The sequence below is a fragment of the Embiotoca jacksoni genome, unplaced genomic scaffold (assembly GCF_022577435.1).
Source record: "Embiotoca jacksoni isolate LCO1_2020_lvr unplaced genomic scaffold, fEmbJac1.0.p SCAF_10, whole genome shotgun sequence".
NCBI lineage: Eukaryota > Metazoa > Chordata > Actinopteri > Embiotocidae > Embiotoca > Embiotoca jacksoni.
In genome coordinates this window covers 12,676,198-12,699,649 of record NW_027185230.1, presented here as the reverse complement: position 1 = coordinate 12,699,649, position 23,452 = coordinate 12,676,198, and the positions used below count along the sequence as shown (strand labels likewise).

The 23,452-nt window shown below is 45.2% G+C and overlaps 3 protein-coding genes across 12 annotated transcripts in view; 1 reads left to right on the top strand and 2 right to left on the bottom strand.

The window, feature by feature from the left end:
• Positions 1-141: 141 nt before the first annotated feature.
• On the bottom strand, positions 142-9,619 carry fer (fer (fps/fes related) tyrosine kinase). Of its 3 annotated transcripts, none has more exons than XM_069167786.1 (20): positions 9,458-9,619; positions 7,448-7,589; positions 6,971-7,102; positions 6,716-6,889; positions 6,294-6,393; positions 5,723-5,906; positions 5,475-5,612; positions 5,222-5,341; positions 4,946-5,068; positions 4,641-4,839; positions 4,423-4,521; positions 3,860-4,066; positions 3,356-3,478; positions 3,210-3,266; positions 2,960-3,078; positions 2,777-2,871; positions 2,565-2,688; positions 2,274-2,428; positions 2,022-2,144; positions 142-1,647 (listed from the first exon to the last, which is right to left on the bottom strand). In XM_069167786.1, the coding sequence occupies exons 2-20, from the start codon at positions 7,514-7,516 to the stop codon at positions 1,511-1,513; spliced, it is 2,478 nt and encodes an 825-aa protein (XP_069023887.1). In that variant the 5' UTR covers positions 7,517-7,589; positions 9,458-9,619; the 3' UTR covers positions 142-1,510. The 3 variants fall into 3 exon arrangements, with proteins under 3 accessions (XP_069023887.1, XP_069023895.1, XP_069023903.1); XM_069167794.1 differs by having other exon boundaries at positions 3,860-4,063; XM_069167802.1 differs by lacking the exons at positions 142-1,647; positions 2,022-2,144; positions 2,274-2,428; ... (2 more) ...; positions 2,960-3,078; positions 3,210-3,266 and having other exon boundaries at positions 3,362-3,476.
• rnf224 (ring finger protein 224) lies at positions 9,406-18,519 on the top strand. 5 transcript variants are annotated; one of them, XR_011179152.1, is made up of 3 exons: positions 9,406-9,459; positions 11,284-11,389; positions 12,606-14,380. XR_011179152.1 is itself a non-coding variant. In XM_069167887.1 (3 exons), exons 2-3 carry the CDS (start codon positions 15,965-15,967, stop codon positions 17,903-17,905), a joined length of 594 nt encoding a protein of 197 aa, XP_069023988.1. In that variant the 5' UTR covers positions 9,408-9,459; positions 15,959-15,964; the 3' UTR covers positions 17,906-18,519. The 5 variants fall into 5 exon arrangements, 3 of the variants coding, with proteins under 3 accessions (XP_069023988.1, XP_069023969.1, XP_069023978.1); XM_069167887.1 differs by lacking the exons at positions 11,284-11,389; positions 12,606-14,380 and adding exons at positions 15,959-16,222; positions 17,570-18,519 and having other exon boundaries at positions 9,408-9,459; XR_011179154.1 differs by lacking the exon at positions 9,406-9,459 and adding an exon at positions 9,800-9,920.
• A 15-nt stretch (positions 18,520-18,534) lies between these two features.
• The window catches only part of pisd (phosphatidylserine decarboxylase), a 6,719-nt gene continuing 1,801 nt past the window's right edge, over positions 18,535-23,452 (bottom strand). The window contains exons 2-9 of one of the 4 annotated variants that reach the window (XM_069167847.1): positions 22,875-23,015; positions 21,376-21,520; positions 20,948-21,082; positions 20,718-20,819; positions 20,362-20,485; positions 19,953-20,099; positions 19,715-19,875; positions 18,535-19,302 (exon numbers count right to left, since the gene is read on the bottom strand). In XM_069167847.1, the coding sequence (XP_069023948.1) occupies positions 19,033-19,302; positions 19,715-19,875; positions 19,953-20,099; positions 20,362-20,485; positions 20,718-20,819; positions 20,948-21,082; positions 21,376-21,520; positions 22,875-23,015 (1,225 nt within the window). In that variant the 3' untranslated portion in view covers positions 18,535-19,032. Of the gene's footprint in view, positions 19,303-19,714; positions 19,876-19,952; positions 20,100-20,361; positions 20,486-20,717; positions 20,820-20,947; positions 21,083-21,375; positions 22,229-22,874; positions 23,016-23,452 lie in introns of those variants that run through there. The other 3 variants (XM_069167829.1, XM_069167839.1, XM_069167856.1) reach the window with 3 other exon arrangements.

Genomic DNA, 23,452 nt, shown 5'->3' with positions numbered 1-23,452 from the left:
GATTCAAAAGGATTTCAGTTACCATGACAACCAGGAAATGAACAAAGTGCTGGTGATTTTTTTTTGTTTTACTTTAACTGGATATTTTTGGAAAAGGTTAAAGAAAACTTTACTTTTTAAACACATTATTTTATCAAATAATTTTTAAGTTTTTGGGAAATATTTTTTATTCAACAACAGAATGGTGAAAATCACTGATTGGTCAAAAACGACTTCCTAGAATCACAAAAAACAAATTCATGGGTGGGCGTGGTCAGTGTGATGATTGACAGCTGGTTTTCAGACTAAAGGTCAGTTTTCCTTCAGATTAAAAACAGTTGGTCAGAAAATATTCAAAGAAATAAAATGAATAAAAACATAATAAATAAAAGATTAAAAAAAATAAACTGTTTATTCTAGTGTTAAGAACTCCTCAGTGGAAACGATCTGTTGCCATGATTACAGTACTGGTGGTGTGATGGGGCGGGGCTTAGTGTGTCTCACCTTCACATTTTCAGCTTATTTTTGTAAAACGTTGAGCACTTTATTCCTACAGATGTTTGACACGTCAGAACAAAATAAATAAAAATCGTTTGTGTAAATATAAAGAAAAACCTCAAACCTCTTTAAACGTCAGCTTTTGTCCTTCTTTCATTTTGGATAATTGTCTGTGAAAAAAACACAGGAGCACGTTTACGGTTTGTGTGTTTGTTTAGTGTTTGTTTAGTGTTTCAGTGTTTGCTTACTGCTTGTTTTCGGTTTCAGTGTTTGTTTGCTGTTTCAGTGTTTGTTTACTGTTTGTTGGTTTAGAGTTTGTTTACCGTTTGTTGCTGCTGAGGTTTCTTGTTTCAGTTTCAACATTTTCTTCGGGTGACTAAAAGGGAGGTTGAGGTTTAATCGGGGTGTCGTGCTGCAGTTTAAATAAAGTTTAAATTGAATATTTTATTTTGGAATATTTTTGGGGTTTCTCTGCTCTGAGACAGGAACATGTTAAACACATGCATCTCACAGATTTGAATTGTTCGTGTTGCCACATTCATGCAAACCTCATTTGATTCCGTTTGCGGTAATAAAAACAATCGTCACTTTAACGATGCAGTTGTACGGTGTTCATCACTGTGACAGACTTAATGTGTTTCCATCCATCCGTGCTAACTCGCACGTCACCAGAAAACTCCATATCCTGTTCACGACATTTACTGTCGGCTGTTTTATGAGCGTGTAAAAACTAGAGTCAGCATTTACCCTGGCTGTTAAAAGTCCCACAATGCACTGCTCTGCATTTTACAGACGTCAGCAACATGATGACGTCTGAAATCTGAACGAACGCTCACTATTGATTATTAATAACACTGAAGGAGGATTCCAAAGTCCACGCCAACTTGTTAGCCACGCCCACCAGGTGACCACGCCCACCTCCAAACAAACATAAATGCAAACCAAAAAGTGACTCTTGTGGCGCTGCTGAGAACGTGACTTAACGTGCTTCTTCTGTCTCTGATGACGTCATCACTTCCTCTTGGTGACATCATCATTTCTTCTTGATGGCGGCGAGGTCTCGCTGCAGCTCGGAGAACTTTGGTCGGTCCTCGGGGTTGTACTGCCAGCAGCGCTGCATCACTTTGTACACATCATCAGGACAACGCTGAGGACATGCCATCCTGTAACCTAGCAACCGGGGCGACAAGACGGGGTTTCCATGGTTACTTCCCAGTCACTCATTTTGTCCAACCAACAGTCCAAACCAAAAGACGTTCAGATTGTTACAAAATACAACTATTTATCAGACAGAATACCAATAATAAATTCATTTATTTACACATTAATGAAATGTATACACGTTAATAAACTATTCACACATGAATAAACTATTTCCGCACTAATAAACTATTTATGCATTAATAATTGGTTGACACGTTTGTAAGCTATAAACACGTTAATAAACTATTTACACATCATGAAGCCGATTCACATGATTATTCGCCACTGATTAAACTTATTAAAACAATGCTGGACTCTTCTTTTTCTCTCTGAGTGTTTACCTTTCTCCACCTGCTCTCGCGCCTGCTGATTGGTCATCCCAGGATAAGGACACACCCCCAGACTGAAGGTTTCCCACAACAGGATGCCATAACTCCACACATCACTGTCTGAGCTGTAACGACCTGCAGCAGCCAATCACAGAGCAGGAGACAGTTAGCAGCCAATCAGAGTATCACAGTTCTTACTGTGTTTTTATTGTAATAAAACCTTTACAGAGTAATCCAGAGGGCGAGGTGAGGGACAGGTGTTACCGTAGTTGAGGGCCTCAGGTGCGGTCCATTTGATGGGAATCTGTTTGAGTCCCGATGAAGAATAAACACCGTCGTCCTCCTGGCGACTCATCCCGAAGTCACTGATCTTCAACACACTGCTGTCCCCCACCAGACAGTTCCTCGCTGCCAGGTCCCTGAGAGACGGGTTAAACTGTAAGTCGTCACCTGTAGTAAACTTTTAGTAACCTGTTGCATACTGTCAGTCACCTGTTATAAACCGTTTTCATCTGTAATAAAATGTTAGGAGTCTCCAGTTTTAACTTTAGCTACCTGTGGATGCAGTTTTTACTTTCAAGGTATGCCATGCCTGCAGCAGCATCAACTGAGTAGCGAACCAGCTGCTTCGTCTTCAACTCGTCCTTCTTCTTCCTCAGAAAGGACAGGAAGTCTCCACCTGGCGGAAGCGTCACAGAAACACACCTGTTAGAAACTGACCGTTAAAAACAACACAGCATAAACTGGATGCTGTGAGCTCCACCCACCAGGAACCAGCTCCATGACGATGTAGATCGGCTGTCGCTGCGTACAAACGCCAATTAACTTCACGATGTTCGGGTGGTCATACTGCTTCAGGATCCTGTAGCCAATCACAGACAGGCAGAGTGATGATGTTTTACGGTTGTCTGTCCATCAGATTCTCATGAACACGATGTCTCAGGGCTCACCTGGCCTCAGACAGGAAGCGGATCTTCAGCTCTGGCGGTAAATCTTCTTTACACGTTTTGACAGCGACGGGTATTTTGTCGCGCTGCAGCGTCCCTTTGAACACCTCGCCAAAGTTACCCTGGCAACCGGCAGACAGCACAGCATGGTGGGAAATGGAGGCAGATAGACGAGGTGAGAGCAGTGTTTTCACGTTAAAAACTGTAAAAGCTTGTGTGACCGATGAAAGGCGCGAACAGGAAGTGAGGTCACCTTCCCCAGCAGCTCGCCCAGCACCACGTCCTCATGGTTCAGGATCCATTTCTTGTCCTGCACAGAAACACGCAGCTTTAGATTTCACGCCGCTGTAACGACTGGCGCACATGTGTACACATTTATGAGAGTGTATGAGCAGTTGCCTTGACGACGGCGTTGAGCAGCACGACTCCAGACTTCTTGGTGATGACCTGTTTGGTGGAGAAGTGATGCTCGATGAGCTGAGGGATGGTGGAGAAGCCCGTCCCTTCAAAACGGTACTGACTCTACCAGAGAGACAGAGAGACTGTAAACACTTTGTTTATTTGCTTATTTTCTTTCATGTTTGTATGCAACGACCGCAAAAAACACAAAACTGAAGTTCTCGTATTTGGTTACAGACTGTGTGTGTTACAGTGTGTTATAAAGTGTGTGTTACAGTGTGTTTGTTACAGTTTATATGTTCTATTATGTTGCAGTGTGTAACAGAGTGTGTTTTTCAGTATGTTACAATGTGTGTTACAGATAGTGTGTGTTACTGTGTGTAGTATTTAGTTGTGTGTATAGTGTGGGTTGCTGTGTGTGTGTGTGTGTGTGTGTGTGTGTGTGTGTGTGTGTGTGTGTGTGTGTGTGTGTGTGTGTAGTCTGTGTGCAGTGTGTATACGTACGTCGGCGTACTGGATGATGAAGTGTCGTCTCTGCTCGTCAGAAAACACCGACAGAACGTACTCGCCTGGTTTCCCATGACTCTCCCTGACCAGGAAGTCTCCCTGTTGCCGTAGTAACTCCTGAGCCTCAGTGCGGGGAATGGCTCCGTGGTACCACTCCTGCTCCGCCAGAGGGCGCTCCGACGTGGGGATCACATCGAAGAACTGCTGCAGGAACACAGGACGAGGACACCGTTTAGTCTCAATGATCTTTTATTTTTAGAAGATAAACCCCCCTCTGCTGGACCAAGCTGTTGTCCTGTGTGTTTAAACCCTGTGTGCTGGATCAGGCTGTTAACCTTTGTGCTGGATCAGGCTGTTAACCTGTGTGCTGGATCAGGCTGTTAACCTGTGTGCTGGATCAGGCTGTTAACCTGTGTGCTGGATCAGGCTGTTAACCTGTGTGTTTAATCCCTTTCTGCTGGAGGAGCTGAGCAGCTCCTTTTTCCCAGAACAGCCGACAATTCAGCTAAATCTGAGCAGTGAGTCGGGACATTCACAGGTAGAAAAGGCTTCAGTCTCACCGAGGTGGAGGAGCCCAGCATGGCTTTGGGAGATCGAATCATTCCGGCCAGCGAATGACGCAACGTGTCAAAGCGAGAGCTCCTCTCCTTCGTCTTGTCCTGAAGACACACATAGCAGAACAGGAAGTAAACGCTGAGGTGCCTTTATTCTGAAAGAGCAGCTCTTCCTGTCAGCTGTGCCGACCTCAGCTCAGATGAATCAATAGCTCAATATTTACGGTGGATCCGACGGAGCGGGTGTCGTCCTCATATTGCAGCGCGGGGGGAGCAGGGGGTGGGGGAGGGGAGGCGGCGGCGTCCATCTTGGCGTCCAACATGGCCTTCTGAGAGGCGAGGCGCGCCTCGGAGCCGCGCAGTGATTGGACAGCGTGACGGAGCTCAAGGAGGGACAACTTCTGACTGAGCAGCAAGACACAGCTGAGGAGACAGACAGAGGGACAGTCAGGACACAGAGAGACAGTCAGGACACAGAAGGATAGATGACAGGTGGTTGGTCTCTCTGACTCCGCCCCCTCACACTCACTCGCTCTTCCTCTCGGCAGTCTCTTGACTCGTCTGGATTTTGGAGTCGAGGTCGTCGGCCAACGCCTCCTTCGTCCGCAGATTCTGCTGAGTCAGCGCCAGTTCCTCCGTCGCCGACGACAACCTGTAAAGCAGATGAAACAAACAAAGGGAAACCCCCGGGGGGGGCTGGTTAGGATGCAAACCACGAGGCCAGTGGTGGGACTCCAAGGAGCTTTTAATTTGGCAGGCTGCAGGAAAGAATGTGGTGGGGGAGTTTTATTTTGTAGGAGCTCACATGGCCTGCAGGCTGTCGGCCGTCAGAGTGTTCCAGAGGATCTCGTTGGCCGGCAAGTTGTCCGTCTCCTCCAAGAGCGACGAGTCGAACTCCACGCTTGCCTCCGGCGTCTCTGGAGACCTGAGAGAGAGAGAGAGAGAGAGAGAGCGAGAGAGAGAGAGAGAGAGACAGTTGTTACCACGTCAACCAGGACCGAGAAAGAGCAAGATTCATGTGGTTTCCATGGTGACCAGTCTGGGTGTTTTTTTTTAACCTGTATGCGTCGATGAAGTGTTGGTACTCAGCCAGCGGGTCGATTTGCTGAACAGCTGCTGAGATCTCCTGATGAACCTTCACCACCTCCTCCGACAGCAGGCTGCTGATCTCACAGTACTCCTCCAGGATACTCCTACTGCAGGAATACGCACAGATATACTTCAATAGTCCTGCAGGATACTCTTAATACAATGACTCGGCTTAACATGCAGTTTGCGTTAGCGTGTCATCGGTCATGTGACTCACAGGGCGAGCGTCATGTCCTCCTGCATCCTCTGGAGGGCGTCGAGCAGAGCGGGCGCGGCTCGGCGCTGATGCTCGTCTTGCTGCGTTCGAGCGCCGCACACCGCCAACACGTACTGATTGTGAAGGTTGTGGAGCTTGGCCGTCGCTTTGTCGTAACGCTCACGGGAACGTTCCGCCTCCCGTCCTGCGATTGGATGAGAGAGGCAGAGAGGGAGGGGTTTTAGATTCCAGGACTGGTGCATGAGGCTGAAACACACAGGTGCCGTAAGCGCGTCATGTGCTGCCCCTTGCACCAATGGGACCGGTTGCGCAGAGCCGCGTGAAGATCACACACACCATGGAAAAAAAGGAGATGATGGTTACGCTGCCGTTGTCCTGGTAACAAGTCGAGCTGCCCAGCAGCAGAGAAGAACATGAACTGTTTCGGGAGCTGCTAAATCCCAAAAAACCTCTACGGAAAAAAAAAACGCGGGAGCGCAGAAAATAAGAGGAGCGGCAGTTTTGACGCGCTGCACCTGTGTGTTTTGGCCTCGACAGTCCTGCAGGTTTCCTGACGAACAGCTGTACGAACCTTTAGCTACGGCCTCTCTGTACTTCTCTTTGGCGTTGTTAGAGTCGCGGCTCAACTGACGATAAGTCGCCTTCAGCTTCTCCAGGTCACTCCTTGTTACCTAGCAACAACAAACAACAACACCATGATTACTGAAGGAAGAGCAGGAAATTAAAAAAAAAAAAAAATCAAACCTTCATGGCAGAACTTCCAGTTACTGTGGAGGACATTGTCTCTCCTGGAGATCTGACGAGGACCTGTTCTTCCACTCAACATGAAATAAGAGCTGAAGTTCAGTCTGAATCTGAGAATGTCTGAACTGATCAAATGCAGCAGAAGAAAACAACTGAAAAGTGTGACAGAACATCAGGAGGTTGTTTTCGCTGTAATTGTTACCAGGGATGAGGTGAACATGGCTGAATGAACTCAGTGAGCACTCTGACCTTGTGGTTGTGGCTCTCCAACTGCTGATGAAGACTCTGGTAGCTCTTCTTCACCTGCTGCTTGTCTCGGATCAGCGTGGCGAGGCGATGCAGAGGACCGGAGTTCAGATCGTCGGCGTGACTCCTCATGACTCGGCCCAACGCCTCCGTCTGACGAATCACCTGCGACCACGACTGACAGAGACAGACAGACTGAGACCAGGTGTCGTGGAGGACCACAGGTACACAGACTGAGGCGACCGGCGAGCGCCTCACCTTACTGACCGTGCTGACATAGTCAGCAGCTTCCTGTTTCTCTGTTTGCTGAGTCATGCTGAGCAGCAGAGCGGCGTACTCCTTGTCGCTTTTCACCCGCTGAGTCATGAAGCGCTTCACCGTCTCCAGCAGCTAGAGGGTGACACATTCATGGAGTTTTAATTTGGCAGCTAACAGGAAGTGAGGGCAGAGAAAAAGAGTGGAAACCATAAACTAAAACACCGCCACCATCAGGTCACACGGTGAACTACAACACCGCCACCATCAGGTCACGCGGTGAACTACAACACCGCCACCATCAGTTCAGACTGAACCGAACTGAATGAACTATAGGCTTTTCTAATGTTTCTAAAGACTAATGTTTCCTGAGGTATATATGATGAATGTATGCAAGTGTTATAAACAGTTTTAAAACAGCACTCTTCGAAACATCCATTACAGCTGCTTCAGAAGCTGGCAGTGTGGAGACAGCTGTACCTTTAACTCCCAGTCCTGCAGTTTCAGTAACCCCTCGTGGGAATTCCTCAGATCCCGACCGAACCCCATCCTGGATCACAGTCTCTCTCTTCTCTCTCTCTCTCTAACGGCGGGGGCGAGCGGGAAGTGATAGCATGGTCCTCTGTGGAAAAAACAATAGAGACAGAGAAGCTATGTGACATTCAAACAGCTTCATAATCATAAAACATTTACATGTAACTGATAATACTGTCAAAGGAACACGTAGCGGCATTCCGTCTGAGTTATCAAAAATAAGCCACCAATGAGCTGAAGACACAGTAACTTTCTTTCTGACGCGAAGGACATTTCCGTTTTCAAAGAAAAACATTTACTGAAAAACACAAAAAAATGATACTCCGTCACATGCTCGAAAACCTATGCGCCCCCGTGTTTAATGCAGCTCTCTGTTTGGCACCTGCTGCTGTCATGACGTCATTAAATCACAAATAAAAAGGGAGTGTCAACTGTTAACATTAAATGTACATTAACTTTTCTTGTTTTCTTAAATTATTAATATTCCTGAAATTCAAATTCAGTCATATTAAACAAGTGTGGCTCTCACAGAACACGTGGCACCTCGGTTACACATGTAGTACTTCTACACGCTTTAAGGTCCTGACATAAACATGTGATCGATCACAAGTGATCAGCTCTAAGATCAGCTGTGAACATAACCAGGACGTGTTCGTGATGAACTGAGATCCGATCTGCTCAGAAGACATTCAGAGGTGGTCTGGGACCCCTCATTATTTCACCATTGTTACAAAAAAATAAGTTATATAATATTAAATATATTATGAATTTTTTTTTTTTTTAAACACATGAACAAACCGATTATTATGGCACGTAGGTGATATAAAGTGTGTTGCATATTGCACAGAAGTGATATGGATTTGCTGTAGGAGTATATACGATTAATAATTAAATAAATGTATGATGTTGACATGGGGTTGGGGTCTCACCCCCCCCCCCCACCCTACTCATCCTCCTCTTCTCACCCCCCCCCCTCCCCCACCAGGTTGTGAGACTTTTAGCTGTATTTTAAGAACAAAAAGTCTCAAGTTCATCATCCGTCTGCTCCGTTTAACTACAACAAACTGTTTCTTCAGAGGACTAAAGGCTTTCAGGCAGATCATCATCTTCTTCATCATCATCTTCTTCACCAGAAGACAGAACAGGGCCTGAAACACTTCTTTGCACTACAGACTGAACTTTCACAAAACTTCCACAAACTTCCTTTAAAAAAAAAAAAATAATAATAATAAAAAAATAAAAATCTCTCAAACAATGGGAGTTTGAACTCTCTAATTACAAACTGTTCTGAAAAAATGTCATTCCCAAAACAAATAGAAATGATTAATAACCAAACCCCTTTCTGAGATATTTAATTAAAAAAAAGTTGCCTCTGTTAGTTCACGCAACTTTACAATAACAGCATGAATTTACTTTAAAACTCTCAAACTTCTTCCCCAACACACCGAAGATGTAGACAAAGTGTTTTTCCACGCCGTTGTGGCTGGTTGTTTCGGGGGTTGTCCCGACTCTTTAAATCCCATCCGTGGGGATGTAAAAACTGACGCTAGGCTAACACTAGCCGCTCCTTCTCATTCAAACGAATGGGGAAGTGGAGCTAGCGTGCTAACGGGATAACGGCGGCTTGTGGAGTTTCCACTGGAACTCCTGGAAAACAGATGCTAGCATTGCTAATGACGGCTGCTAACCCTTTTGGAAAAAAAAAAAAAAAAAAAATCGCCTTTAAAAAACAACAACAACAACGACACAAACCGTCACACAGAAACTTTTCTAGTCTCTGTCTACTTGGTTTCCAGCGTTTTTTGTTTTGTTTTGTTTTGTTTTTTTCTTCCTCCGGGAACTAAAAAGCAAAGATGAAGGCAGGAGACGGAGGAGGAGGAGGAGGAGGGCAGTCGGGAGGGGAGTCCGCTGTTTTCGAGTTCTCCCCCGCGGCCGTTTTCAGCCGTATTGACGTACCGGTAAGCGACTTTGTGTGGTGGGAGACTCGCTGTCCGGTCACCGCGGTCCTCTGCCGTATTCCACCGGGGACATTTCCCCCCCTCTTCCGTTTTATTTTCCTCCGTTTCCTCGGTTCTCCTCCTGTCGTCCGGCTACACAGCTAACGGCTAACGGCCAACAGGGAGGGGCTTCCGCGGGAAACGGAAAAGGGGGGTGAAGGGGGGGGGGGGAGTGGAGAGAGAGAGGGGGGGCCGGCGGCGGGGGGGGGGGCTTTGTTGTCTTGTTTATTAAAGAAGAAAAACAATCACATGTCAGATTTAACACACACTATTAGGCACCGCACCGTCTATCAGAACCGGAGCCAGTCCGTCCGGACCGGAGCAGACCGGCGGGGGGGGGGCAGCATGAGGACAGACCCACCCAGACCAGACAGGGCAGGACGTCACACTGGACCGCAGCACGAGACAAATCCAAGTCTCAGGTATCAGGGCTGAACCTGGAGCTGGACCTGATCCGCTCTGCCAGTTGAACAGTCACCTTGTAAAAATGTTGGTAGTCTCTGGGTCTAAAAAAAAAAAGTGACGCCTCAAAGTGTAATACCACCGAGGGCCACCAGGGGCTGGCTTCAATAGACTCGATAAATACAATCAAATGTTCCCCACAAGTCATTATGGGTTCATGAGCTAAATATTATTATGGTGGTACTGAAAAAAAAATTAATACCAGCATTCATTAGAAATTAGGGCTCAAACTCAGCTATGTTTGGGGAGGGGTGGGGGGCTGTTTGATGGACAGGCCTGGGTTACAGTCAGGTTTTTGGTATAAGTGGGCGGGGCTTAGTGCTCTTCGGGTTCTCAGCAGGCTGCAAACAACCGTGATGTCATCCACTGGTTTGTGACCGACCGTTCGATATTTCAGTCGCCGACATCTTGTTATTTCGGAGTCAGAAGAGACCATATTTGGACGAGCCGGGGGAGGAGCGAGCGGTGGATCTGATTCCATCTCTGAAGAAAGTATTCCCCGCCCACTTATAGTAAAAACGAAAAAGAACCGTTTTGGACCAGCCCCTACTGCCCATCGGTGGTATTGCTCCACCTGGCTCCAAAAGAAAACAAGATGGCAACAGCTTGAAAATTCCTCAGTTTCAACATTTTATATGTTGTCTTTGGTCTGAATTAAAGCTTAAATCATCACATTCTTTTTTTTTTATTTACATTTTACACAGCGTCTCAACTCTTTAAAACAGGGTTGTAAAAGGTTGATGGTAGATCGGAGCAGCCGAGCTCAACCCTGCTGTGATTGGTTGTTTCACTGTCAGTCAACTGGCTCCTCACGTTAAACTCAAACCCTCCCACAACTTAACAAACAATCGAAGGCGGAGTATCAATCCCTCCCCGTGATCCAAATTCATCACCAATGTTTTGAAATAATGAAGTGAGGAGAAAAAGTTTAATACAGGTGTGAGAAAAAAAAAAACCACAATATCAGCCAATATCAGCAGAGTCTGGGCGGGGCTTAGAGCTGAAAACAGGAATGAGAGGAGACAAAAGAGTTTCTGTCCAACCTGTTTGAGACGTAGAGGCATGATGAGTTCACTGAAGTCCATGTGTGTGTGTGTGTGTGTGTGTGTGTGTGTGTTGGATTCTCTGGTTGACCTCCTTAGAGAATGATTTGAGAGAGAGAGGGAAGGAGTGTCAGCCGGCAGAACGGGTTTGGGCGAGGCAATCGAGTGAGCTTCACACACTCAGTGAAAAGGAGAGAGAGAGAGAGAGAGAGAGGGAGAGGGAGAAAGAGCTTTGTTGTTTCCTTGTTTCCTTCAGTTTAACTTTATTTTACTGGCGCAGAGGAAGAAACAACAAAACCAGCAGCACCAGAAGAAGAAGTTTGATTTACTGTATAGAAACGCAAGACTGAGAAGGAAGAAGCAGGCAGCTGTGGAGGTGTGAACAGGTGAGTCACCTTAAACTTCAGTAACACTACAGGTGTATTGTCAGCTGAGAAAAGTCCTGAAAATGACCTGGGTTCTAAACACTACTCAAAAAAGGTTGTGACAGGGGCATGTTTACCACTGTGTTGCTTCACCTCTTCTTTTAACAACACTCTGTAAACCACTGGGAACTGAGGAGGCCAGTTGCTCTAGTTTTGAAAGTGAACTGTTGTCCCATTATGGCCTGATACAGGATTTCAGCTGCGCAACAGTTCAGGGTCTCCTTTGTCGTATTTTTTTTTACAACGGGTGACATAAGCACCTGAACTCTTCTACTATTACATGTAGTTTGACATTGTTTTGCTGAAATAAGCGAGGCCTTCCCTGAAAAGGACGTTGTCTGGATGGCAGCATGTGAAGCTCCAAAATCTGTGTATATCATTCAGCATTAATGGTTCCTTCTCAGATGTGGAAACTTCCCATATCATGTGCACCAATGCACCCTCGTACCATCACGGATGCTGTCTTTTGAACTGTGCTGATAACAAGCTGGATGGTCCCTCTTCTCTTTAGCCCGGAGGACGCAGCGTCCATGATTTCCAAAAAGATTCTCAAATTTTGATTCACCAGACCACAGGACAATTTTCCACTTCACCTCAGTCCATCTTAAATGATCTCAGGCCCAGAGAAGGCGGCGGTGCTTCTTGATCATGTTTATATCTGGTTTCTTCTTTGTAGAGTTTCTGAGTGTTCCTCAGCCCATGCAGAGATTTCCACTCCAGATTTGTGTCTGTTTTTAATGCAATGCTGCCTGAGGGATCAAAGAGCACAACCATCCAATCATGGTTTTCAGTTTGCTCCAGATTCTCTGAATCTTTTAAATGATATTATGAACCGTAGATGATGAAATCCACAAATTCTTTGTAATGTTACGCTGAGGAACATTATTCTCCCCATTTTTCCTGCTGAATACTGTTTTTATACCCAATCATGTTCCTGATCTGTTGCCAGGTAACCTAATTAGTTGTGAGATGTTCCACCAGTTGTTTTTTTTAGTCTTTTGTTGACCCTTTCTCAACTTTTTTGAAACGTGTTGCTGCCATCATTTTTGTATTTGATCTATTTTTAATTAAAATCATTACATTCTGTTTTTATTTACATTACACACAGCGTCCCAACTTTTTTCTTCCTCCTCTTCCTATCACAGCTAATGTCTCTCGCTCTCTCTTTTCTCTTCAGAGCTCTTCCGCCCTGACTGCCTCATCACGTTTGATTGGCTAGCTGCCTAAATTATTGATTCGTTTTGGCCCCGCCCTTCAGTGAAACGCCGCCATGTCATCGATCAAAGTCTCCCTGGACAACCCCTATGGTCAGGTGACCATCCCGCGAGCTAAGCTCCGCTCTTCTGAAGACATTGACACAGTGATAGCCAATCCTATGGCTCTGAATAACAACGACGGGAATCCATACGGCGTTTCGAGCTCCGCCCCCCCGCCGCCATATATGGTAAAGGAAGATGGAGAGGAAGAGGAGGGGAGATACCGCGCCTGCTGCTACCGGTGTCGGAGGAGGAAGTGACATCACCACAGCGGGAGACCGACCGGGAGGAGAACTGTGATTGGCTCGATTCATTTATTTGTTCCTGCTGAGGAAACAACGAAAGAGGGGAGGAAACAAGGAAACAGCAAAGTAAGGGAGGCAACAAGGAAACTGAATCAGGGGAGGAACAGAACAAAGAAATGATGAATAGAACAAAGATGGAAATAACAAAGAAAACATGGACATGCCGAGAAGGAAGTAAAGAAAGGTCATGAACTGAATGAATGAGCCATTTTGTGTCTGTAATTGGTTCCAAATCAAAAATGCCTAGAGGCCTTGTTTGTTTTACTGGCATCGATCACAGAACAGATCAAACGTACTGACACACCTGACCAAATGTTTTATCACACCTGAGTCCTGTCCCTCTTCAGGACCAGAACCTCCACATGGACCTGTGATTGTCACGTGGACCCTCGGCTCTACAGAATCTGTCAGCCACCACAAATCATCTCCCAGGCGTTGTGGGCGGGTCTAAACCCAGGACACAGCGACGGGGCGGGGCTTGTTTTGGTGGGGACGTTTGAGGAGGCGGGTCCTGACACTAGTACGGTTAAACTCCGGCAGTTTATATCTTACAATGATCCAGATGTTCGTCTAAACCTGCTGCTCGGAGGTTGATGTTGTTGTTGTTGTTTCCGTGGTGACAGAGAGGATGGAGGAAGAGGAGGAGGATGTCCCGATCAATAATCAATAACAGGTTTATGCGTTCAGTCTGTTTAACCCAAATAAAATAAAATTAATCTGTAAGTTTTTCAGGTTTCTGAAGTTGGAATTATTGAAAACTTTTGATCACATGATTTCAGACACAAAATGGCTGCCGCCGAACTCGGACGCTGCAGTGTCACTTCTGTGCTGTTGCCATGACAACTCAAACTAATGACGTCTGACAAGACTTGAAATCTTTCCTGATGTTTTTCAAACAAACAGCAACAAAAGCTGCTTCTTTTAATAAAAAAAAATTGATTGATTGAGTTATTGATCGTCACAAAACTTCATTATGAATTTGTTTCCATATTATTGATCGTTGTGTTAAGTGACAGGAACGCATCAGGACATTTTATGACTTCATCAGAACACAGAAATGATTGTCAACTTCATGAGTGGACTTTATTTTAGAAGGCTTCATGAAGCAGCTGTAAAATGTTCTTTCTTATTGGAGGTTTTTATATTTGAATGTAAAAACGTTCAGCTGACGAACAACCGGGTGAAGTTTATGTGTTTGATATTTCATATTTGATCCGGGGAATATTTCATTGCTTCTCACAGAGCGTTTTTTTCTTAAAGTATTTATATTTTTTCATCTCTGTTGTTCTTAGTGTGAAGGATTTTTTAAACTTTTAACGTGTATCAGGAGAACAAAACCAGATTGATTGTGAATCATTTATGAAGAAATCAATAAACTGATTGTTTACATGTTTCATCTCCTTCAGCTCTGTTTAATTTCACTTGTGTCCATGGCGATCGCACACTGGGAGAAGATCAATGCGGTGAAACACGAAGAACAAATGTTTCAGCTTCTTTTTCCAGGTGATCAATCAGGTGATCAATCAGATGGTTCTGATCAGAGGGTTGATCAGATGAATGAACCTGCAATTATTGATTAGCTGTTGGAACACTGATCATCTGTTAGAACACTGATCAGCTTTTAGAACACTTGCAGATATTGATCTGATTCAAGTTGTATTGATCTGATTCAGGTTATTTAGATCTGTTTCAGGTTTTATTGATTTGATTTAAGTTTTATTGATCTGGTTCAGGTATTATTGATCTGGTTCACGTTTTTGGATAAAGTTCCTTTATCAATAACTGCAGGGCTTTACTTCAGTATTTACAGTACGTTTGTGTGTACATACGCAACCCACAACATACTGTCTCTCTCTCTCTGTTGCTAAGCGACCTGGGTCTGGCTACACTGAGCTGTAACCTGATAGGCTGACACTAGCAGCAAATCGAAACCTGAGAACAGCTCCACTTTCTATTGGCTGGTCAGGTTACAGGTGAGATTATTGATCATCTAACTGGCATTTCTCATCGATATTAGATAGTCAGACAGACAGACAGACAGACAGATGTATAGATTTTACTTGCACATACTTTTAAGTGGTCATTATTTGTTTTAGTATTTCTTTTTTTCTGGATTCATAATCACGTGTTTTCTCATTTTACAGTCATTATGACCATCACTGTTGACACACTTCTGATTTGAACCGGCAGCACGGCTGTCCGTCAGCCGAGCGACACTGAATTATTGATAGTGAGTCTCTCTCTCTCTTTCTCTGAGGCAGGAAGACAGACAGAACAGAGAAGAGGCGAGTAGGTGAAGAAGATGGGAAGGAGTTAAGAAAAAACCCAGACAAAAGAAAAACTAGAGGAAAGAGTAGCAAAAGGGATCGGGTGAAAAAAAACTACAAAAGAAAAACAACAAAAGGAAAAAGAGTGAGAACAACCAGTGAGGAAAAAAAAAGGAAGGAGGACGTGAAAGAAAAAGATGAGAAAAGAGACGTGTCAACAACGATAAACAAGCAGAGACGGAACAAAACGAGGAGAAAAAAAGATGTGACAGAAGACGAGGACAGAAAGAATTAAATCGAGGTTAGTTCCTATCGCGACCAATCAGAAGACAGAAGGTGAGAGATTCTAACAAACCCAGAAACACTGTTGAAATGTTTTGATCTATTTATCAGTGTTGTTTACTTTTATTGTTGGGTTCTATTTTGTTTATACTTTCTATGTCAGAATGGAAATAATCTGTTCCCAGTCTGGCTTCAGTCTGATCCCAGTCTGGTCCCCGTAGCTTCGGTCCGGTCACAGTCTAGCTCCAGTTTTTCTGGCCCTGGTCTGGTTCCAGTCTGGTTCTGGTCTGGCTTCGGTCTGGCTTCGGTCTGGCTTCAGTCTAGTTCTGGTCTGGCTTCAGTCTGGCTCTGGTCAGGTTCCAGTAGATTAAAAAGAAAACAGGATCCTAAACAGTCACTTTGTTTTTTTCGTCCAATCAGAGCAAAATGTCTAACGACAGAAAAGAAGAAGAAGAAGAGGAGGAGGAGGAAGAGGATAAGCAGGAAGTGACTTGTCAGCCCATCCCCCCTCCTCCCTCCTCTGTTGCTGTGGAGACGATGATGACCCTAAGAAGGCAGGACCTGGTGTGCATAGTGTGTTTTGGCAGCTATGACCTGGCGACCCGGTTGCCGCGGCGCCTACACTGTGGCCACGCCTTCTGCCAGGCATGTCTGAAGAGACTAGACACAGTCATCAATGAACAGGTGACCAATGAGATCATCAAAACTCACCGGAGTTTGTCAGGATAGGGTTTAGGGGTAAGAACATGTGTACTAAAGGTAACCATGGAAACAGATCAAATACATTTAAGTGTCACTTAAAATATGAGAACAGAAGCGTCAGGGGGAGCCAGAGAAGAAACTAGTGCAGAGTTCAAGTTTATATCGTGAAGGAGGTGACATCATGCGAAGTGTGAACATTGACATCAGACAAGACAACATATTGATTGTTTTATGAAAAATATATGCTTATTTTGAGTTTGACGGCAGCAACACGTCTAAAAAAAAGTTGGGAGACATGCTGTTGTAATACGTGCAGAATGCAGTTTGACATTGTTTTGCTGAAATAAGAGAGGCCTTCCATGAAAGAGACATTGTCTGGATGGCAGCATACGTTGCCTCAAAACCGGTGTATATCATTTAGGATTCATGGTTCCTTCCCAGATGTGCAGGCTACTACCCATGCCATGTGCACTAATGCACCCCTGTACCATCACGGGTGCTGGCTTTTCAACCGAGCACTGATAACAAGCTGGATGGTCCCTCTCCTCTTTAGCCCGGAGGACTCGGTGTCTATGTTTTCCAAAAAGAATCTCAGATTTTGATTCGTCAGACCACAGGACAGTTTTCCACTTCGCCTCAGTCCATCCTAAATGAGCTTGGGTCCAGAGAAGGCAGCGGTGTTTCTGGATCATGTTTATATTTGGTTTCTTCTTTGCATGTTAGAGTTTTAACCTGCATTTGTGGATGCAGCAGAGAATTGTGTTCAGTGTTCCTGAGCCCATGCAGTGATTTCCACTGTTTTTAACTCAGTGCTGCCTGACGGCCCAAAGATCACCACCATCTAATATTGCTTTTCAGCCTCGTCCCTTGCGTTCAGAGATTTATCTCTGAAATGCTCTTTTTATACCCAATCATGTTACTGATCTGTTGCCAAGTAACCAAATTAGTTGTTCTGACAGGTGTTTCTAAAAAAAAATTTTTTTAAGCATTACACAACTTTTCCAGTCTTTTGTTGACCCTGTCCCATCTTTTTTGAGACGTGTTGCTGCCTACTTTTTGTAAAACGTATACAATTTCTCAGTTTCAACATTTGATGTGTTGTCTTCAGTCCATTTTAAATTAAATATGGGTTTACATGATTTACAAACCATCCCATTCTGTTTTTATTTACATTTTACACCGTGTCCAAAGTTTTTAAAACGGGGATGAAATTAAGTGAGGACACCTGAAAGGGTTTGAAGTGCAGAAAGTGCGAGATGTCATCAGTGAAAGCAGACATACTCCCCTCCCCCTCCTCCCACCTTCCCTCTGTGCTCCTACCTCCCCCAGGTGTGGATCCCGTGTCCTCAGTGTCGACAGAACACGCCTCGGCCCAGAGGAGGAGCAGCGGGTCTGGACCTGGACTTGGCCTCCTTCCTGGGAGTAAAGGCCCAGCAGACCTGCACCTCATCCTGCTCCTCCTCCTCCTGGAGCTCCAGCCGCAGGGAAGGGGTGCCGGCTGGAGACGTGGCCCAGGACGGGAAGCTGTGGCTGGGGAAGGAGGTCACAGATGATGGTTGGATGCACGGAGGTCTGGCTGAGCCGCGCTTCCATCGATACGCCAACTGCTGCCCACCGCCGTCCTACTGGCTGTGCTGCTGGTTCTGCTGCCCAGCGCGGGGATGATACCAGGGGGCGAGGCCATTCCCAAAGGGCGAGGCCAGAATGGACCAATGAGAGTTGCTTTAGTTCTCCATCAGTGTTGCAAACATATTTAGAGAGTAACCGTAACATGATGCTAAAGCCTGAAGTGCAAAAAAAAAAGACATTTAGGAACACAAAGAGAAGTAATTAATGTTCTTTGGAAATATGAATCAATTTAAACACATTAAAAACTAAATTGAAAAACATTAAGATAATGTATGATACTGCTGACAGAGCGCTCTGATGTCTTGCTCCATATTTGTCTGTGTGAAGTAAACAGTGCTGGAAGAACTATTCAGATCCTCTACTTCACTTAAAAGTACCAACACAACAATGTTAAAATACTCGGTACAAGTACTGTATTAACCACATGGTGGTACAGTGTGACAGTAGAAGTCCTGTTTGATCCCTCTGACTGACATCTCATGACATCATCAGATTAAATATGACATCACCGGATTATTGGTAGATTACAGACATCATCATTTCGTACAACTCCTTAAAATCTTGTGCAGGCTGCGTTTAATTGTGTGAATTATTGTGATTTCCTGGTCGGACTGATATAATGTGAACTGTAATATAAGGGCTGTCAAGATGTTGGAAAGACAAACTTGCTGAGAAATTTTTTTTTAATTCATCATGACATATTTTACAAAAATATAGAAGCTGACAAACAAAAATAAAAACACATCTTTAGTTGTTGGGTGGGATCCTTGGTCACATTTGAATATTAACAATGGATATTAATGGGAACATGAATTAATGTTTCTGTTTGGACTTCGCAGGCCTCCTGCAAGCTGATGCTAATGCTAACAGAGTCAAATACAAACTGAAAAAAAACAAAAAAGCTTCAACCATTCAAACTACGTCAGCGGACGGAGGAACTGTTATTCTCAATCTTTTATCTTCTTAAAACATTTGTCAAGTACAATCTCAACGTTTCTGATTTTAAAGGAATATTTAGGAACAGAGAGGTTTGGCATTTTCCCCTTCACCAGGCACAAGGCATTCTGGGAGTTTGAGTTCTTGTCATAAAAAACAAAGATCCTCTTCATGCCCTCCACAGTGTCTTAAACTCTTCTTTAGGCCCCACCTGCAACCTCAGCCAATCAGAGACTGCCGAGGCCCTCTCCCACTCTGATTCGCTGTCCAGGCTGCAGGTTGAAGCTAAAGTCCTTGGGAGCCTCGAACAAAAGAACGATGGTGGAGCCGAGGTTAAACTCGCCCACCACCTCCCCCTTCTGTAAGGTCACGCCCCCTCCATCGACTGAGACCACACCTCCTTCACTTGATGCCTTCAATGCCTGGTCGTCGATGGCAACGTAGTTGCGATCATGGTAGGAGCCTTTACTGTAGTGAGACGCGTTGGTCTTAAGCTCCTGAGAACAGAAACAAAACCAGAGATGAAAAATAAATACAAATATTCATATTTAAAAAGCAGGAAATATTAATGTGAACAGCAGACTGACTATCCAACGACAATTCAACACACTCAGGTTATACCTAAAATATTATGACATTAAAGTAAACACACACTACATCATAAAAATAATGACTATAAGAGTGATTTTAAACTAAAGCTGATCAAATATTATCAAATATTAATAAAAATCTTCAAAACTACAAGAAAAAAACACCTCAATTCTAAAGACCTTAAAAACAGTGATCAAATCTTCTGAAATCCGTCATGATTCAGAACATTTTTTATTTTCTTGTAAAAGTTCTGATAATTTGAATTTAAATAATTGATGTCACAAACACCAGCAATAAAAACAAAAACAGTAAAGTCACCTGGTCGAAGTAAACTCTGATGGACCCGACGTTTGTGGCTCCGACCGCCGTTAACGAGAAGAAGCCGTGCTGCCATTGGCCGGTGAGCGCCACGCGCTCGTTAAGGCAGAAGAGCTCTTTTACCCAATGAGCCACGCCCGGGTTCACCGACATTAACGAGCCTAACGAGCACAGACACGAAGATGAGGACCAGGGGACAGCGGTGATCAGACAGCTGCACAGGTGAACTCGCGCTCACCTGGGAAGTGACGTCGCAGCTCCACCTTCCAGTCTGTGGGCGAATGGAAGCAGTGATAGTCCCCCGGAGCCAGGTAGATCACGACGTGAAACAGGTCGCTATCAGGAGACGACAGGAGGAGGTCCCGGAAGGACGAGGGCGACAAGCCTGGAGACATAAAGACATGAGGAGCAACCAATCAGGTCCAAACATTTTCCCAATGAGCACACCCCAGTCCTCAGAGAGTCCCGAGCTGGTCAATAAACCAAATTTAACATAATTTTAAATGTTAAAGTTAAAGTTGAGTAAATTTCATGTTTTCACGCGTCGATTTATTTCCTTAAAATATTCTGCATCGTGTGTTTCTGTCGTGTTTGAGCTACACGTGCATCTGGATGGTGTCCACAAGGGTTGGCGTGGAGGGACTTACCGTTGCCCTGCCTCAGGTGTGGACCCAGAAAGCTCTCAAGACTGTAGGTGACCCCCTTGACCTGCTCCACCTCTGAGTTCTTCACCCGACCAAAGTGGAGGATCCTCCCATCAGCCGGAGAGGTCTGGCAGAGAACACACAGACAGACCCAAACCAGGTTAAGTCCCAAATCCAAAGTCCAAGACAAGACCAGGAAGTCCAAATTCAACTTTAAACAACTTCCAGATAAACACCCAGTTCAACACCTCTATCCCAGTTAAAGACCTGTCTGGGCAAAAGGTTACCAGGCAGGAGGAGGAGGAGGAAGGTAACAGGCATGAGGAAGAGGCTGATGAGGAAGAAGAGGAGGAGGTTACCAGGCAGGAGGAGGCGCAGAGCGGTCGGACTGCAGGCTTGAGACGTCGACGGAAAAACTCCCCCAGATTCCTGTAATGATGTAAATCCTCTACTGCTGCCTCCTGGTGGAAAAAACAGAAGAACAAAAGCGACGGACAACAATTAAAAATAAACAAAACACGCAAAAATGTCTGAATGAATATATAAAGTAAACAAAATAACGGCACACAGGCTGGTTCCGTGTCCTGACCTGCATGTTGACCCCGAAGGTCCAGATGTAGAGGGAGAAGACGGGTTTTCGGAGCCAGGTGGGCAGCACCACCCTGTTCAGACGACCCCAGACCCGAGAGAGGAGGCGAGTTGGGAAGGACCGGTACAATGCCACCTGCAGGAGCAAACAGGAACTGCAACTTTATATTCATTATCGGCATATTACAGAAAGATTATTCAAAGAGGAGAAGGTGGAGGAGGAAGAGGAGGAAGAGAAAGGGGAAGACAGGAAGGGGGGAAAAAAAAGGATGAGGAGGAGATAGAAGACGATATTACGGGGAAAAATAGAGAAAGAGGATGAGGAGGTGAAAACGGAAGACCAAGAGACGACGACAAACTGAGGGAGGATGTCTATATACGGTATGGCCCCTCCCCCTCTCTCTTCGTCCAATCAGAAGCCTTTCTTACCCGATTGCCGAGCGGCCGCAGAGCACTCACGGACAGGGCGTAGAGGAAGAATGCGATTGGGCGGCGGCGGCGCCAAGGTACGGGGCGACACACGCCACTGAGCGTGCTCAGATGGCGACGAAGAGGCAAACGCGGCACCTGGGGCCTGATTGTGATAACGAGATTTAACGAGAATATGAGAGTGCGGGAGGAGAAGAGCAGGAAGCAATGAAAGGGGAGGACGAATATATATGTAAACAATGAACGGGGAGGATGTAACTGCCTCCGAGTCATCGTCATGTGACCAGAGTCTTTATCACTGAGTCCTCGTCGTATGACTCCTTTCATTGTCCGTGAGTCTTTGTCATGTGACCCTAGTCCTGGTTACCGAGTCTGAGTCGTGTGATCTGAGCCTTCGTCATGTGGACTTCGTCTTTGTCATGTGACCCTAGTCCTGGTTACTGAGTCCGTGTCGTGTGATCTGAGCCTTCGTCATGTGGACTTTGTCTTCGTCATGTGACCCGAGTCCTTGTTACCGAGTCCGTGTCGTGTGATCTGAGCCTTCGTCATGTGGACTTCGTCTTCGTCATGTGACCCTAGTCCTTGTTACTGAGTCCGTGTCGTGTGATCTGAGCCTTCATCATGTGGACTTCGTCTTCATCATGTGAGCCGAGTCCTCGTGTTGCGACACTTTAGAGGTGAGAAATGAAAAAGTCTTAAACTTGGGGGTGGGCGAGGAGAGGGGGGGATCTGAGAGGAAGCAGTTGAGCTAACTGGGTTAGCAGGTCAGCAGAGGATAAGGTAGAAGGCTAAAATAGCTGACCTGAACAGCTCTTCCCTTATTTACTCTCTCACTCACTCACTCACTCACTCACTCACTCACTCACTCACACTAATCTCCTCTAACGCCGCCCACCCGCCCCCCTTTGTTCTAACTCGCCCTCTGTAGCTGCCAACTGGGTCACTCTCTCTCTGATGTAATGTCTCAGACCTAAAGCCTGAAACATGCTGCGTTCCAAATGAGAGACTCACACACGCACAGTATACACAGTAAACATATACACATACACAAAGTATACATATACACTGTACACATATACACAGTACACTTCAAGTCAGTACTCTGACTTGTGTAGTACTTGAATGTGTACAGTGTTGTCTCCCTCTGCCGTTCTGATCTTACTAGAAATAGCTTTAACACCTGAACACATCACCTGACACAACATCGCAGCAGCTCAAACTATTTTACCCAGAATTCAACGTGTCTGTGTTTCTTCTGTTGAACACACTCAGCGTGTGGACCGGGATGAGTTCACCATCCGGTACCTTAAGGCATATTTCCATAGCGACAGTGTGAACGCACTGATGAACAGTGCATGTTGTGCAAGTACATTGAGAACACAGCATCCAAATCTGTTTCATTTCAAAATAAAGCTGTTTACTTCCTGTCTGGACTTTCTAGCTTTTTGAATCGTCTAAATTCTTTCAGTATAAATAAAGTTTTTTCTTTCCTCTCCCACCTGAATTGTCCTTTCATCCTCATCCTCCTCCTCATCCCTCTTCCTCCTCCTCCGTCTCCATCGGTCACGCGCCGCCGCGTCAGCTGCCGCAGTGGGTCGCGCTCTCGACGCGCACCGTCGCCACGGCGACAAGACAAGAACCTCACCATGAAAGAGTGGTCAGCGAAGACGCCGGCGCGGGAGAACGGGCCGACCGGCGACACATCAGGGCAAAGAGGAAGACCGAGAGTTAAAGAGACAAGGAGAAGAAGAAGAGACGAGTGCGTCCACAGAGAGCAGAGAAGAATAAGAAGCAGAGACAGGTGTGATTACAGGAGCGCACCGCCCTCCCTCCTCACTCCTCCCCCTCGCTCATTCACTCATTGTGTTTGTCTATTAATAGAAATCAGATCTGCCGAACAGAGATTTAATCATTATTTATATATTAATAGACTTTACAATATAAATAATAAATAAAACTGAACCAAAGTAAATCAATATTTTCTTTTTAGTTTAATCTTTTAATATATTTTTTATTATCTACACCAGCTTTATCCTGAACAGGGTCATTCAATGTTCTTACTATAGACCTACAGTTT